At 43.8% G+C, this 12,982-nt stretch overlaps 1 protein-coding gene across 8 annotated transcripts in view; it reads left to right on the top strand.

Moving 5' to 3' along the window:
• Positions 1-10,408, top strand: part of ACSS1 (acyl-CoA synthetase short chain family member 1) — a 92,840-nt gene extending 82,432 nt beyond the window's left edge. For 2 of the 8 annotated variants that reach the window (XM_036245559.1, XM_036245558.1), the window contains 7 exons: positions 718-810; positions 1,996-2,108; positions 2,516-2,642; positions 3,382-3,509; positions 3,603-3,666; positions 7,440-7,558; positions 8,672-10,350. In XM_036245559.1, coding sequence (XP_036101452.1) covers positions 718-810; positions 1,996-2,108; positions 2,516-2,642; positions 3,382-3,509; positions 3,603-3,666; positions 7,440-7,558; positions 8,672-8,851 — 824 coding nt within the window. In that variant the 3' untranslated portion in view covers positions 8,852-10,350. Of the gene's footprint in view, positions 1-717; positions 811-1,995; positions 2,109-2,515; positions 2,643-3,381; positions 3,510-3,602; positions 3,742-7,439; positions 7,559-8,671 lie in introns of those variants that run through there. The other 6 variants (XM_036245557.1, XM_036245553.1, XM_036245556.1 and 3 more) reach the window with 6 other exon arrangements.
• Positions 10,409-12,982: the final 2,574 nt, after the last annotated feature.

The following is a 12,982-nucleotide window of genomic DNA, read 5'->3' as shown; positions in this document are numbered from 1 at the left end:
CTGCTGTAGCATGGATAGATTTTCTTATTCTTGAACTTCATATACATGGGCTTGTGCTGCATGAATTACTCTTGTGCTCGCAGTAATCGCTTAGGGCCAGGACTCTGAGGTTTGTCCTTGTTGGTGTTGAATGTAGTGATGGCTTATTCATTTTTATGCTATATGGTATTTACTGCATGCATATACTACATTTTATTTCCCCATTTCACTCTTGATGAATAGTATTTTAGTTTTTGGCCACTGTGAACATTCTTATTTATGTCCATTTTTGGTGAACATAGGCACTTGTTTTTGTGAAGTGTGTGTCAGGAGTGACATTTTTGAGTAATAGGATAAACCTATATTAACTTTAGTGTAATCTGTCCCAAACAGTTGACCAAAATATTTGTATAGGATGTATGCACTTTTAAAAAGAGAAGTACTCACATTTCTCCCCAAAATTGCTGTACCAGATTATACTCCTACAGTGCATGTGATATTCTTCCCCCTACATCCTTGTCAATTTTTGTTATTTTTGACCCTCCAATGGTGAAAATATCTAATTTAACTTGTATTTCTTTAATAGCCATAATGTGACAGATCTCACTGCTTTTTCAAACCTCCTATTATGTCTTTCAGGAAAAGTTAGAGCGGTTTTCCCTTTAATCATCTATTCATTTTGGTTTCAGGTTTATTGAGATCTATTAACATCTCTTTTTCTTTTGTGTGTGGTTTCAGTGGGAGAACCAATCAACCAGGAGGCCTGGGAGTGGCTCCACAATGTGGTAGGGGAGAGCAGATGTACACTGGTAGACACCTGGTGGCAGACAGGTGAGAGTGTCTTCCAGGAGTAGGGGTCAGGACACATTTGGGAACCAGGTAGGCCTTTCCTGCTATGGCTGTGCTGTCAAGTTAGTGCACTGAGAACATGCAGCTAAGTACCAGGTGCGAGGCAAGGTGGGGAGTGGTCAGGTGTGAGGCTATGTGAATTCGATCCAACACCACTAATGCCTCAGCCCTCAACATATATGGTTAATAAAAAGCTGGTTTCTGAAGCTCAGAGGTAGAGCCTGGCTTTGCAGCTTTAAGACTTGGGATGTGTAATGACTTCTCTGAGAGTCAGTTCCCTTATTTGTAAAATGGGGGTGCTCCCTCCAGACTCTGAATGAGGATGCAATGAAATGATACCATTAACTCATGTTGCCCAAGGCCTGACATGTAGTAAGTACTCAGCCAAATGTTCACTTTCCTCATAAGGACTGCTTTCTGAATGCGAGTGATGAGGATGAGCCCTGTTGTTTAAGGAACTTTAAGTCTAAATCTAAATTTTAGTGGGAAAAGTTTTCTGTGGCATTTTGTTTAGATTTGCCCCCTCTTCTCTTGGGTTTCTGACTTATTAGGATGTTTGGGCCAGGAGACTACCACTGATATAGCTAAAGTCTCCTTTTTCCAGAAGCCAGAAAGTGGGATATTCCAAGTGGCTCAGTTCTCATCTATTCAGGAGGGCACAGGACTAAGATTACAACTGAATCTCGTGAGGTATTTCCCTGTAGACTGACAGAAAGAAGTGTCAGAGAAATAATATGAAAACAGAATTTGTGGCCATCTGTTTTTGTTGTTTGGGGCACTGGTCCAGAAGCAAGTCTTTATCTTCTTGTGCAAGTAGGTGGGTTCCACTTTTTCCTCTGAAGTGAGGGCTGGACAAACAGGGCCCTGGAGGAGGAGAGGCAGCACCCAGTGAGCTAAGAAGCCACGGCACCTGGGAACTGAGCCCTCTGCCAGGGCCCCTTTCCCATTCTACAGTGGAGATTAGAACCCAAGTCTAGTTTTGCCTCAGAGAAAAATCTTTGTGACAGTAGGGGCCGTTTCCTTGCCCTAAATGGGCAGTTCCACCCAACTCCCACTCTGGGAGAGCACCAGCCAGTGTGTCTGTCCTAGATTCTTGACTACTTGGCCTGAATAAATGTGTCACTAGCTCCTTGGCCCATTGGTGTTTCTTCCCTGTCATCCCCATAGAAACAGGTGGCATCTGCATTGCACCACGGCCCTCAGAAGAAGGGGCAGAAATCCTCCCCGGCATGGCGATGCGGCCCTTCTTTGGCATTGTCCCAGCTCTTATGGATGAGAAGGTGTGTAAGGGCCTCACAGAAGTGACTCCCTCCTCTACATGCACCCCACTGAGCTCCCCGGTGTTTTTGCCTTTCTGGCCTCCTTTACCCACTCGCCCATGTCACACATGCCCAGGGTCTAGCAGGTAACAGAGAGGGCCTGTGTCCTCATGCAGTATGTACTGCAGAGTCTCTTCTTAGAGACACAGTGGATACAATCACCATATTGGGCAAGCCCACGTTCGCCTCAGAAGTCCTCCTGAGGAGGATTCCTTGCGGAAGAAAAAGCTCTGGACATTTCCTTCAGTGCACTCTTGTCATTTTCTGTCTCAAGCCACGCAGTTAGGAGAATGAAGCTGATTATCAGTTCTTTGTTTCTCAGTGAGAATCTGTCCATATTTTCAAATGCATGTCTCCCCGGTCTGCAGGGGAATGTCGTGGAGGGCGGCAATGTTTCTGGGGCTCTGTGCCTCTCTCAGGCCTGGCCAGGCATGGCTAGGACCATCTATGGAGATCATCAGAGATTCATGGATGCCTACTTCAAGGCTTATCCAGGTGAGGAGACTAACGTGGGTTATGTGATGCTTTTCCACACACTGCTGGAACCCTATTCTCAGAATAAGTTTCTAAGATAATGGTGACTTGTGAGCATAGTGCAGGTTAAGAACAGGCACTTTGAAGACATCGGTTTGAGTCCTACTTCCTCCCCCTTTACTTCCCTGACTTATGTCTAAAATGGGAAAAGACTCACCTCGGGAACATCATGGGGTTAAGTGTGAGAGTGTACAGAGCCCTGAGCATATCCATGACCCATGGTGTGTACTCTTTAGGCTATTAGGAAAACTGTCATGATAACTAAAAGTTTTCTTCTAGCTTTTTCATCAGTTTGCTTTTGTGTCATTGCGTTAAGAGTTGGCAAATACAGTATACCTATTGGAGCCCATACTCTTCAGTCTCAAGCCTGTAAATGAGACTCACTTTTTGGGAAGCCTGAGGGCAACTCCTTATATATCTTCTTCTCCCAAGACATTTTCAGTCTTGATTCACACCATTTTGTTAAAGCCATTTGCCCTTTCACTGGCACACAGCCAAACAGCACATCTAGACAGTGTCTCTATGAGGGGTTGCAAGAATGGCCAGCAGGCAGCATGTCAGCAGAGTGCAGGGCTTCAGAGCTTTTCTCTACAGAGCAAGGCTGGTACATGGGTCCCATTGTGTTCCTTATGTAAGGATGAGAGCCCCTCTGGGTCCTGGTTCAAAGGCATTGGCTCTGAATTTCCTCACTGTGGTGCAGGCTACTATTTCACTGGAGATGGAGCTTACCGAACCGAGGGAGGCTATTACCAGATCACAGGGCGGATGGATGATGTCATCAACATCAGTGGCCATAGGCTGGGGACTGCAGAGATTGAGGATGCAATGGTGAGTGCAGGCCATGTTGGTCTCAGATTGAGAGCTAAAATTTGTGGTGTCAGGTGTTCCACCTCCTACATATTTTGCCTTTTTATTCTGCAGGCTAGCCACCCTGCAGTGCCGGAGACTGCTGTCATTGGCTACCCCCACAACATTAAAGGAGAAGGTGAGTGCCACGGAAGGAACTCCTTTCGTCTCGCTCCCATCACAGCACCTCTGTAAAAAGAACAGACTCTGGAGGGTAGGTGGCATGATATTTATGGGTGAAGCTGTTGGTTTTCTTCTCTTTCAAGTGTAGATTTTGGGTGAGAAGGCTGAACAGCATGCCTGTTAGAATAAGGTCAGATTTCTTTTTTTTTTTTTTTTTTCCTTTTTTATTGATTTTACAGAGGAAGGAAGGGAGAGGGAGAGAGAGTCAGAAACATGGATGAGAGAGAACATCGACTGGCTACCTCCTACATGCCCCCCACTGGGGATTGGGCCCACAATCTGGGCATGTGCCCTGACCGGAAATCGAGCCAGTGACCTCTTGGTGCATGGGTCAACATTCAACCACTGAGCCACACCAGCCAGGCAAGGTCAGATTTCTGAGATCCTCTAGTTCTTCTGTCCTTTAGAACACTCATCCATAAGCAGCCCTGAGCTCTTTAGCTTCAGCTGAGCTTGGGGAGTCCAGTGCTCTATCCATGGTTACTCTGGCAGCTCTATTACAGAAGACTTGTGGTGAAATGCCCTGCTATAGCATCTCTTTGCACGTGCTTGTGCATAGCATCCAGTGCCAGCTCTACAGCTACACTGGAAGATTAATGTGTGCCCTAGAGTGGGCTCTTTTGCTGTTCTGGGACTCTTTTTAGAGGAATTTGACATGTAGTTCCCATTGTACAGCAACACACGGAAGGGACTATAGAACAAGTTATCAGAATTGTCTTCTTTACCGAGGACACACTTTGTTCTAAAGTCTGCCAGTTTCTAAGCAAGTGGGTCTGGGAAGTGGCAGGATCATCTGAGTGTTGTAATGCCAGGTACACAGAGGCCACATTGGCCTGATGTGACCTGGAGACTCACTGATTCTCTGTTGCACTACTGGGTAGACTGACCTCTACTGCCCTGCTGAGTGGTCTGTGATTGGGCACTCTTCCTCCTGCTGACTGAGACATTCTGTGTCAAGTGTATCCCAAAGGTCACCTGCCTTTCTTCCATGTCTTTGTGTCACTGTTCCATTATTTACTCAACACTTTTTTTAAATTGGCCAATTGTAAAAATTAGTATTACAGTGCTCTACAAAAACGTGTTCATTTGCCTTCCCTTTGTTAACAGAAGATTGGATGTATGGGCAGATGTTAGGAATCAGAAGTGGCTGGAGATGGGAACAGGTCTTTATGTGTGAGTCTCAGAGGCCTTGGACACTTCACATTCCCATAAGCAGCTCTCAGCACTGTTTCCTGGCATCCTAAGCTACTCTGATAGTGCTGAGCCTTTTAATGTCTGCCAGGCTGGTAGGGGAGAATTTGTGTATGAGTATGATGATATGTTATTTTTCTGATTTCTTACAAAATTGAGTATCTGTTCATTTGTAATAATACATAATTCATTAACTGTTTTTGGTGAACTCGAAAACAATCTGTGAAAGCTTTTGTGTATTTATTTGTCCCCATTCTCTCTGTCGGTACTTGATCTGACCGATGTGTTGAGCTTCTGCCATCAGCCTGTCTTACCAGTCCCTGAGTTCAGCCTTGTGCAACCTCCTCCGGGCTCTCAGCCTACTCCTCATCCTACGTTGAGGCTTTCCTGACCCATCTCTGCTTAGAATTCAACAATCCAGGCTCATTTTATTGCCATCTCATTATAGATACAAGTGACTGGCAGGGAAGGGTGCCAATTAGAGACAGAGGGAAGCAAGTACACAGGGCAGCATGTCCAGTGTGATCCCACTAGGGTTTAAAAGATGGCAATATACATCGAGAAATTAACTTTAAAATTTGGGTCTGGGGACAACAGCCAGCAGCCCCTAAGAACCTGTTACTTGTGGGTTTTGTACAAGGGCTGTCACCATTTAATCCTGACACACAGCTGTGAGGCAGGTACTGTTAGCTCCCCAGGTTATAAGTAGAAAACTGTGGCACAGACTGGTTAGGTGGCTTCCTCACAGGTAACAAGGCCACACAGCTAGCAAGTGGCAGAGGTAGGATATGGAGCCAGAGCAGTCTCTCCTAATCATCCTTCTGCACTACCTTTAAGTGGAAGAGTGAAAGGAGAGAGGCAGGGAGGGGAGGTACAATTTTATTTTATATACTTCTACAGTGTTTTAATTTTTGGTAATCAGTATCTGTTGCTTTGGTTTTAAAATTTTCATTAAGATTGCAGTTTGTCCCCGGCCTGGTTGGGTTGTGTGGGTGGCAGCCACTCGATGTGTCCCTTTCACATCGATGTTTCTCTCTCTCCCTCCTGCTCTATCTAAACAAAAAATGGAAAAATGTCCTTGGGTGAAGATAAAAAAAATTTTTTTTTTTCATTAAATCTACAATAAACATCTCTCAGTGGGATTACACAGCCAGCTCAGGTGTTAGCTTGTCCCTTTCCTCTGAGCCCCTTTGGTTTGGGCCTAGACTGCTCAGAATCTTAAATACTAAGAGGAGAGAAAAATGCAGCTCTTCCCTTCAAAGATCTGACGACCTAATGAGGTAAGCATGGGGGAACAATAACTGTTCACACGTAGAAAATGCCACAGCTGCATTCATGGACAGAGTCAGGAAAGGCTTCACAGAGTACAAGGTAGCTAACCTGGGTCTTGAGGGATGAATGGGAGTTTGACTGGTAGAGATGTGGAGAGGTTTTCAGGCAAAGGTTGTAAATCTCTACAGATTATAGTTTATTCAGGAAAGTCATTCATAAATGCATTTAACAAACATTTGATGAGCACCTGCTATACTCCAGGCACAGTTGTAGATACTGAGACACAGCAGAAAGTGAAAGAGACAGGAGGTCCTGCTGCCCTAGAGCTGACATGCTGTGGTGATTAGGGATTAGAGGGAAGAGACAGACATAAACAATAAAAATGATCAATGAGGAAACTACATAGTATGTTAGGTGATATGTACCAGAAGGAAAATTTATTAAGATGGGGTAGAATTGGTATAGGAATAAACAAACAAATGAACAAGGAGGGCTGCACATATGTAAGAACTTTATGTATGAGAGAGGGGGACATTACAGGTCAGTAAGGGAAAGGACACTGCCCAAGATTGTGCTGGGACAAGTGACTGCTCATATAGACAAAAAATTGAATTAGATCCTGATGTCATACCATATATAAGATTATCCCAGATAAATTAAAAAGAAATACAGTTAGAGACCTATGGGAACCACTGTAAATCTTTTCTGGAACAAGGTAGGATATTGACAAAGTTTGCTAAAGTATGGGATAGCCATTGCCACCCCACAGACTTTCTGCCATGATGGAACTATCTATCATGTGACTCATGTAACCAAAGAACTGCATTTTTAACTTAGTTTAAATTTAGATATTCACTGTGGCTGGTGCTTACAATGTTGGACACATATGCACAAAGTTAGTGGCATGTGCAGTGTTCCCTTGTATCATCTCTTGGGAACTGATTAAATTTCCTGTGAGCCTGTGTTACAGGGCTATTTCACAGGTGCTAGGACAGTTAGGATAAGTCCTGTGTTCAATGTCACACAACACAGCCAGTCTAAGTATCAGAGCCATGGTGCCAAGCTCTCACCCACACATGCCCTCCCACCTAGGATATTCAGAGGAACTGACAGAATCTTTCTCTTTGAATGAATATGATAATGCATCTTTAGGGATGCAACTAAAGAAACCAGCTGCTACAAGGTCACCAACATATGATTTGAATTTATGGTGATTTGTATACAATACTCTGGCTAACACATTCCAACATCTTGCTCTCCTTCCAGCTGCATTTGCCTTCATTGTGTTGAAAGACAATGCAGGTGACTCGGATGTGGTGGTGAGTGAACTCAGGTCTGCAGTGGCCTCCAAGATTGCCAAGTACGCTGTGCCCGATCAGATTCTGGTGAGTGCACGTCTGCCTCAGGTTTGACTGCACTGCCCATCTAAACCTTCTCCACTTCCCACAACTAACATCACAGAAAAACCGACACTAGCTGTTTGGTTTCCTGAGTGGTAGATGAGAGTAGCAGATGGCTGTATTGTCAGAGAGAGAGGGAGAGGAGCAGGGAGATACAGTGGCAGAAATCTGAACAGCTTACATGTTCAGGGGTAGTGCTGGGCAAGAGCAGATGCTCTCTACTTTGGCATATGGAGGCTGGTTACAGAAACAGAAGGAAATTAGGGATTTTAAATAGAGAAACATGTGGAAGGTAGCACAGTTCTTTAGCTCCTGTGTGGTTTCTGAACACCGTTCCTGGTGCCAGAAAAGGAGATGTCACTATACCCTATCTGAGGGAGCCTGTGTTGGAGTAGTTTTGTGGAAGAATTGGGCCACCCTCTTGGCCCCATTAGCTTTTCATTTGTTAACATTTCCCCCATAGTGTTCCTTCATCTCAAAGTGGTCCTCTGAAGCTTATTTGGTGTGGCACAAGGTCTAACTGTTGGCTTGGGGAATAGAGTTTCAGGGAGACCTGAACTCTCCCTACATGAACTGAACTCTTTCAAAAGATAGGTCACTGTTAAAGTGCCCAGATATAGCTCCTAATGTATTGCCATTGCCTTTGAATGGGTTATGGTTTTTTAAAAATGTGAAATGCTAAATTTTCACACCCCTGCAAGATAATGTTTTTTCTCTTAAGCAGCTCTCACCTCAGACATAATACAAAACCAACCCAGACCCAGGCCAGGAGGTGTAGATGTGGTGCTGTGACAACTCTTTGGTTCTGTTGCTACCTGGGGGTTCTTGCTAATATAACTTAAGGGAGAAACAGAGATGTTGGCAGTGAGGTACACCCAGGTACAGGTGAACTCTGGCCTGGTGGAGGTTTCAGCATGATTCACTGTTGAGTCTGCCCTTTGGGTTGATACCACTTCAGGTTCAGATTGTGGGTAGATAAAACCAGAGAACATGGGCCTTATGATCTGAGAAGAGCCCTTCTTATCTCAATGCAGTCAGATGCTGACTGAGAATGTGGTCACCACCTCAGATTCTAATATTGCACTATTTCCTTGCCAGGTAGTGAAACGTCTTCCAAAAACTCGGTCTGGAAAAGTTATGCGGAGGCTCCTGAGGAAGATAATCACAGACAGAGCTCATGATCTAGGGGACATCACCACCCTGGAGGACCCCAGCATCATTGCAGAAATACTAAGTGCCTACCAGAAGCACAAAGACAAGGGGGCTGCTGGTCAGTAATGGGCTGTGACTAAAACCCAGTGCCCAAGATCCGAACTTGTCCTTCTAGAAAATAGTTCTTAGTTGACTTGTTTTTAGATGTCCCAGAGTTGTCCTCTCCCAGCACATAACCCTCACTGCCCCTAATGTAAGGTCAATGCTAAAATCTCTTCTTTCTTTCTGTTGGAGAACCCATGCAGGGATACTGTCAAATGTAGTTAGTGTTTGTTCTATTGTCTTAAATTTGGTTTCCTTGAATGAAAAGTCTCTGTTTCTGTGCCCTTTCCTAACAGCAGAGGAAGGTGAAAAACCTGGTAAAATGTGTGTCTGCTCAGATGACTGAGAAATAGAAGCAATTATGTTTTCCAGATGTTTCTAGATATAAAAGGCAGAGATTTTATTTTTATACTTTTATATTTTGGAAGAATAATATTCAAACACACATGTGGAATGTGTGAATTTGCTTGTACACACTCTTTGTAACATTTAGAGTTATGAACATCTTGTCTGCTTTCACTCATGGGAAACATGGAGAGGATCCGATGTTGTACTTTTAATTATTGTTTGGCATATTTGGAAATCTGAATTGGAAGGGTTTGTACCTCAGTCTAAACACAGCTCTCTTGAGAATGCTTGAGCCTGCAGCATCCCTTTTTTTGATATAAATTTCTAATTCTCTTGGTTTGTGTACAATTAAACCCAACTTGTAAAGTGGTGGCATGAATGTGCTCACCTTTGAGTTCTAAAGCTATTCCAGTCACATGTTCTGTTTCTCCAAGCTGTGATCTGGAAAGATTTTCCCCTACCAACCTTGGATACCTCTTGGTAGGAGATCAACATGTTCCAAATTTGTGGGGTGGTTCAGGGAAGCCAGTGAAAACTCAGGTAACTTAGAGCACTGATTTGTCTAGAACTGGATCCTCGCAAACTCTACCTGCTCTTCATTCTGTCATTGGGGCATAAGAACCATAGAGGTCCAGTGACGAGAGCTGGAGCTCTGAATCAAGTTTCTTTCTTTCAAATGTGCCATAAGTCCTCTGAAAGTTAGCAAGATGATGTAAATCATCAAGTCAAAAAGTATTTGTTTATTAGCCAAGCATGCCAGAGATGATGGTGTGGAGTACAGGAAGGTACCCTGCTGAGTTAGATCCTTGAGGACAGGAAAAGGTTATCCTTGTCTTTCCCTCACAGTCTGCGGTGACTTGCACCTGTTTAGGTATTCAAGGGATGTCTAGGATACTGAATATATACTGTGGACTGTACCTGCACTGGCCTCTCTGGTGATTAGGCAAATATACCTGTGACACCCAGTGGGCTGGGCAGTGGCTGTATACTGAGTGATGGTCTGTTGTTACCATGCTTAGCCACAGAGAACTATGCACCTGAACCTTTCACATTTGTGGTAGACTTGGAAGACTGTAGTTATGGTGCTATTTATGAAATGGCTTAGATGTAAACTTGCAGTGACCAGGGCCTCAGAATGATCTGTAGGACAGCACAAATAAAGCTTTATTTTGTTCATTCTCTTCTGTTTGTGGTGTGGTTTTTGTTGTTGTTGTTGTTGTTTTTTATCAAATAATTTTGCTGATTGTAATTTTAAGAACAAAACTGGAAGGGGCCCATTCACTCGAGAACACACACGCAAAAATGTATTATCTTATAGGAACTACACAATAAGAGGTCACCTATCTTAGACTTATTTGGTAAGTTCACCTGTCTCTAGATTATTGTGCTATCCAATACACTAGTCACATGTAGCTATTTAAATGTAAATAAAAACAATTGAATAAAATAGAACAAACAAAAAACGATATTCATTTCTTTCATGGCAGTCGCCACAGTTCAAGTGCTCAGTAGTCACACATGGTCAGTAGTATCAGATAAGACATGTGGATGAGAATATTTCAGTCATCACACAGGGTCTGGTGACTAGGGCTAATCTAGGACATAGATAAGAATGAGGACACAAAAAATCTCTAGGCAGCTCAATCAACATTACAGACTGCATACAGGAGAAGCACGAGCTTGCCTGTGAGACATCCCATATAGCCCAGGTTGTCTTTACACTAGATGTGGGTGGATGAGGTTTTCCATATCTTTCACTAAACAGAGAAACAGAGAAGGACACATTGAACTGGTACCAAGATAGGTGAGATGTGAAACATTGGTTTGTCTCCCATAAAACCTGAGCCCACTGTTGCCTTTAAAGCAGAAGCTGGGAATAGTTCTTCCCAGGGACGGTGTTTGTTCTTGTGCCCAAGGGATCAGGGAAGGGAGGCTGGGAAAACTCCCAAGTTCCCACCTGAGGCAGTCTGAATGCACAGAAAGGCAACTCACTGAGAAAGACACACTTGTGCATCTCTGAGTGCTGTGGGAAGACACAGCAGGAATGCTTTTCTATTGCAATAGTCTATATCCACACCCTGCCAGGGTAGGGTATAGTAAGAGGCTTACAGATAAATCATTAAAAGGTTAGGTTGTGCCCTGGCCAGTTTGGCTCAGCAGTTAAGAGTGTTGGCCTGCGGTCTGGAGAGATCCGGGTTCAGTTCCTGCTAAGGACACGTACCTAGGTTGCAGTTTGTCCCGGCCCTGGTTGGGTCATTTGGGTGGTGACCACTTGATGTGTCCCTTTCATGTCAATGTTTCTCTCTCTCTCCCTCCCACTCTATCTGAACAAAATATCAAAAAATGTCCCTGGGTAAGGATAAATAAAATAAAAATTAAAAAAAAGTTTAGGTTGTCCTTATCGCCCCTCTCTGGTAAAGCCATCCTGATTTATTTTGGGGGCCATCTTGTTCCCACTTTTTTCAGGGACCCACCCTGTCTGCTAGGGGGTTGTGATGCTTATCCCCAGCATCACAATCTCTGGCCTAAGTGACAAGTTTATACCAGGCCAGTCAACTCTATCAGGGCCCCTAGGAAGCAGACACAAAAACACCATTGGAAAAGGGGCTATTGCCCACATACCACAAGACAAGACAGGGCACAGAAATGAGCTACAGTAGTCTTTTACTAGCCACATGGTAGGACCTCCTGGAACAGAGCAGTGCAGAAGACATGGCACCTAGGGTAGATGCTACCAAGCTGCACCAGGCTCACCCTACCCCTGGACCTCACTTCCTGCTTTGGCTTTTCTGTCTTAACTGAAACCCTGACCAAGACACAAGGCAGTGCCACTGAGAAGCAGAGAAGAGCAGGCAGCTACAGCAAAAGCAGAGGTGAGATATCTGATGGTATAGAAGCACACAGAGGACATATTATACCAAATTCTGAGACAGCTAAATCTGAACATTAAGTACATCTCAGGATGGCAATGGATTACATTCATAATAGCTGTAAGTCCCCAAGGCAAATTAAATTCATACTCAGAAAAGCATTAGGCAATGCCTTTTAAGAATAATTCTCTTAAAATGGCTAAAACAAAACAAAAGTCATGCTCAAAGGGAAAATTCAAGTTTTCAACATGATTAATTCCCTAAGGAAAATATGTTCCTATTAAATAGAAAAAATAAATCATGGCTAATGTTCATGATTTGCTCAACATTGAACTAAAAGTAAATCATGAGGTGATTCAGGCACATACTTGTACTTGGTTCACACACCAGCTGAATTTGTGGTGAAGAAAATAAAGTGTATTCTCATCCCATTTCCTCAGCTTGACTCAGGAGTGGAGATTCAGCTGTGGAATTGTTAGCATAGGTAGTGAAAGGGTTAGTAATGTTTTAAAGGGTAAAGGTAAAAGCTTGCAAAAGGCGGAAACTGAAAAATCGTTTTGCCTGCATGACCTTTGCTCAACCTTCTGTTGAGAAGGATTCTTGGGTTATCCACAAGACAATCACCCAGCAAATGCAGGACAGGATATCAGACCAGTCCAACTGCAAAGTGGACCATGGGCCAGGCAGAGTATGTCAGCAGGAACTGCTAGAAGCTAAAAGTAGAGTACACAACCTGCACCTCAACTGTGATTTGAGGCTGAGCCCACCTGCACCCAGGTGCATGCAATAAAGCATTTTGGTCTACACTGGCCTTGTGTTGTGGATGTGATCTCCCGCAGGCTCAGACCTTTTAGGGAACTAGATATATTAATGAAGAGAACAAAGGTAGTCAGGCATTATTAAGCACAACAAACTAGGAAGTTGAAACAAGTATCAG

The sequence above is a fragment of the Molossus molossus genome, unplaced genomic scaffold (genome assembly GCF_014108415.1).
Source record: "Molossus molossus isolate mMolMol1 unplaced genomic scaffold, mMolMol1.p scaffold_m16_p_6, whole genome shotgun sequence".
NCBI classification, from domain to species: Eukaryota; Metazoa; Chordata; class Mammalia; order Chiroptera; family Molossidae; genus Molossus; species Molossus molossus.
This window is presented reverse-complemented; position numbering and strand designations above follow the sequence as displayed.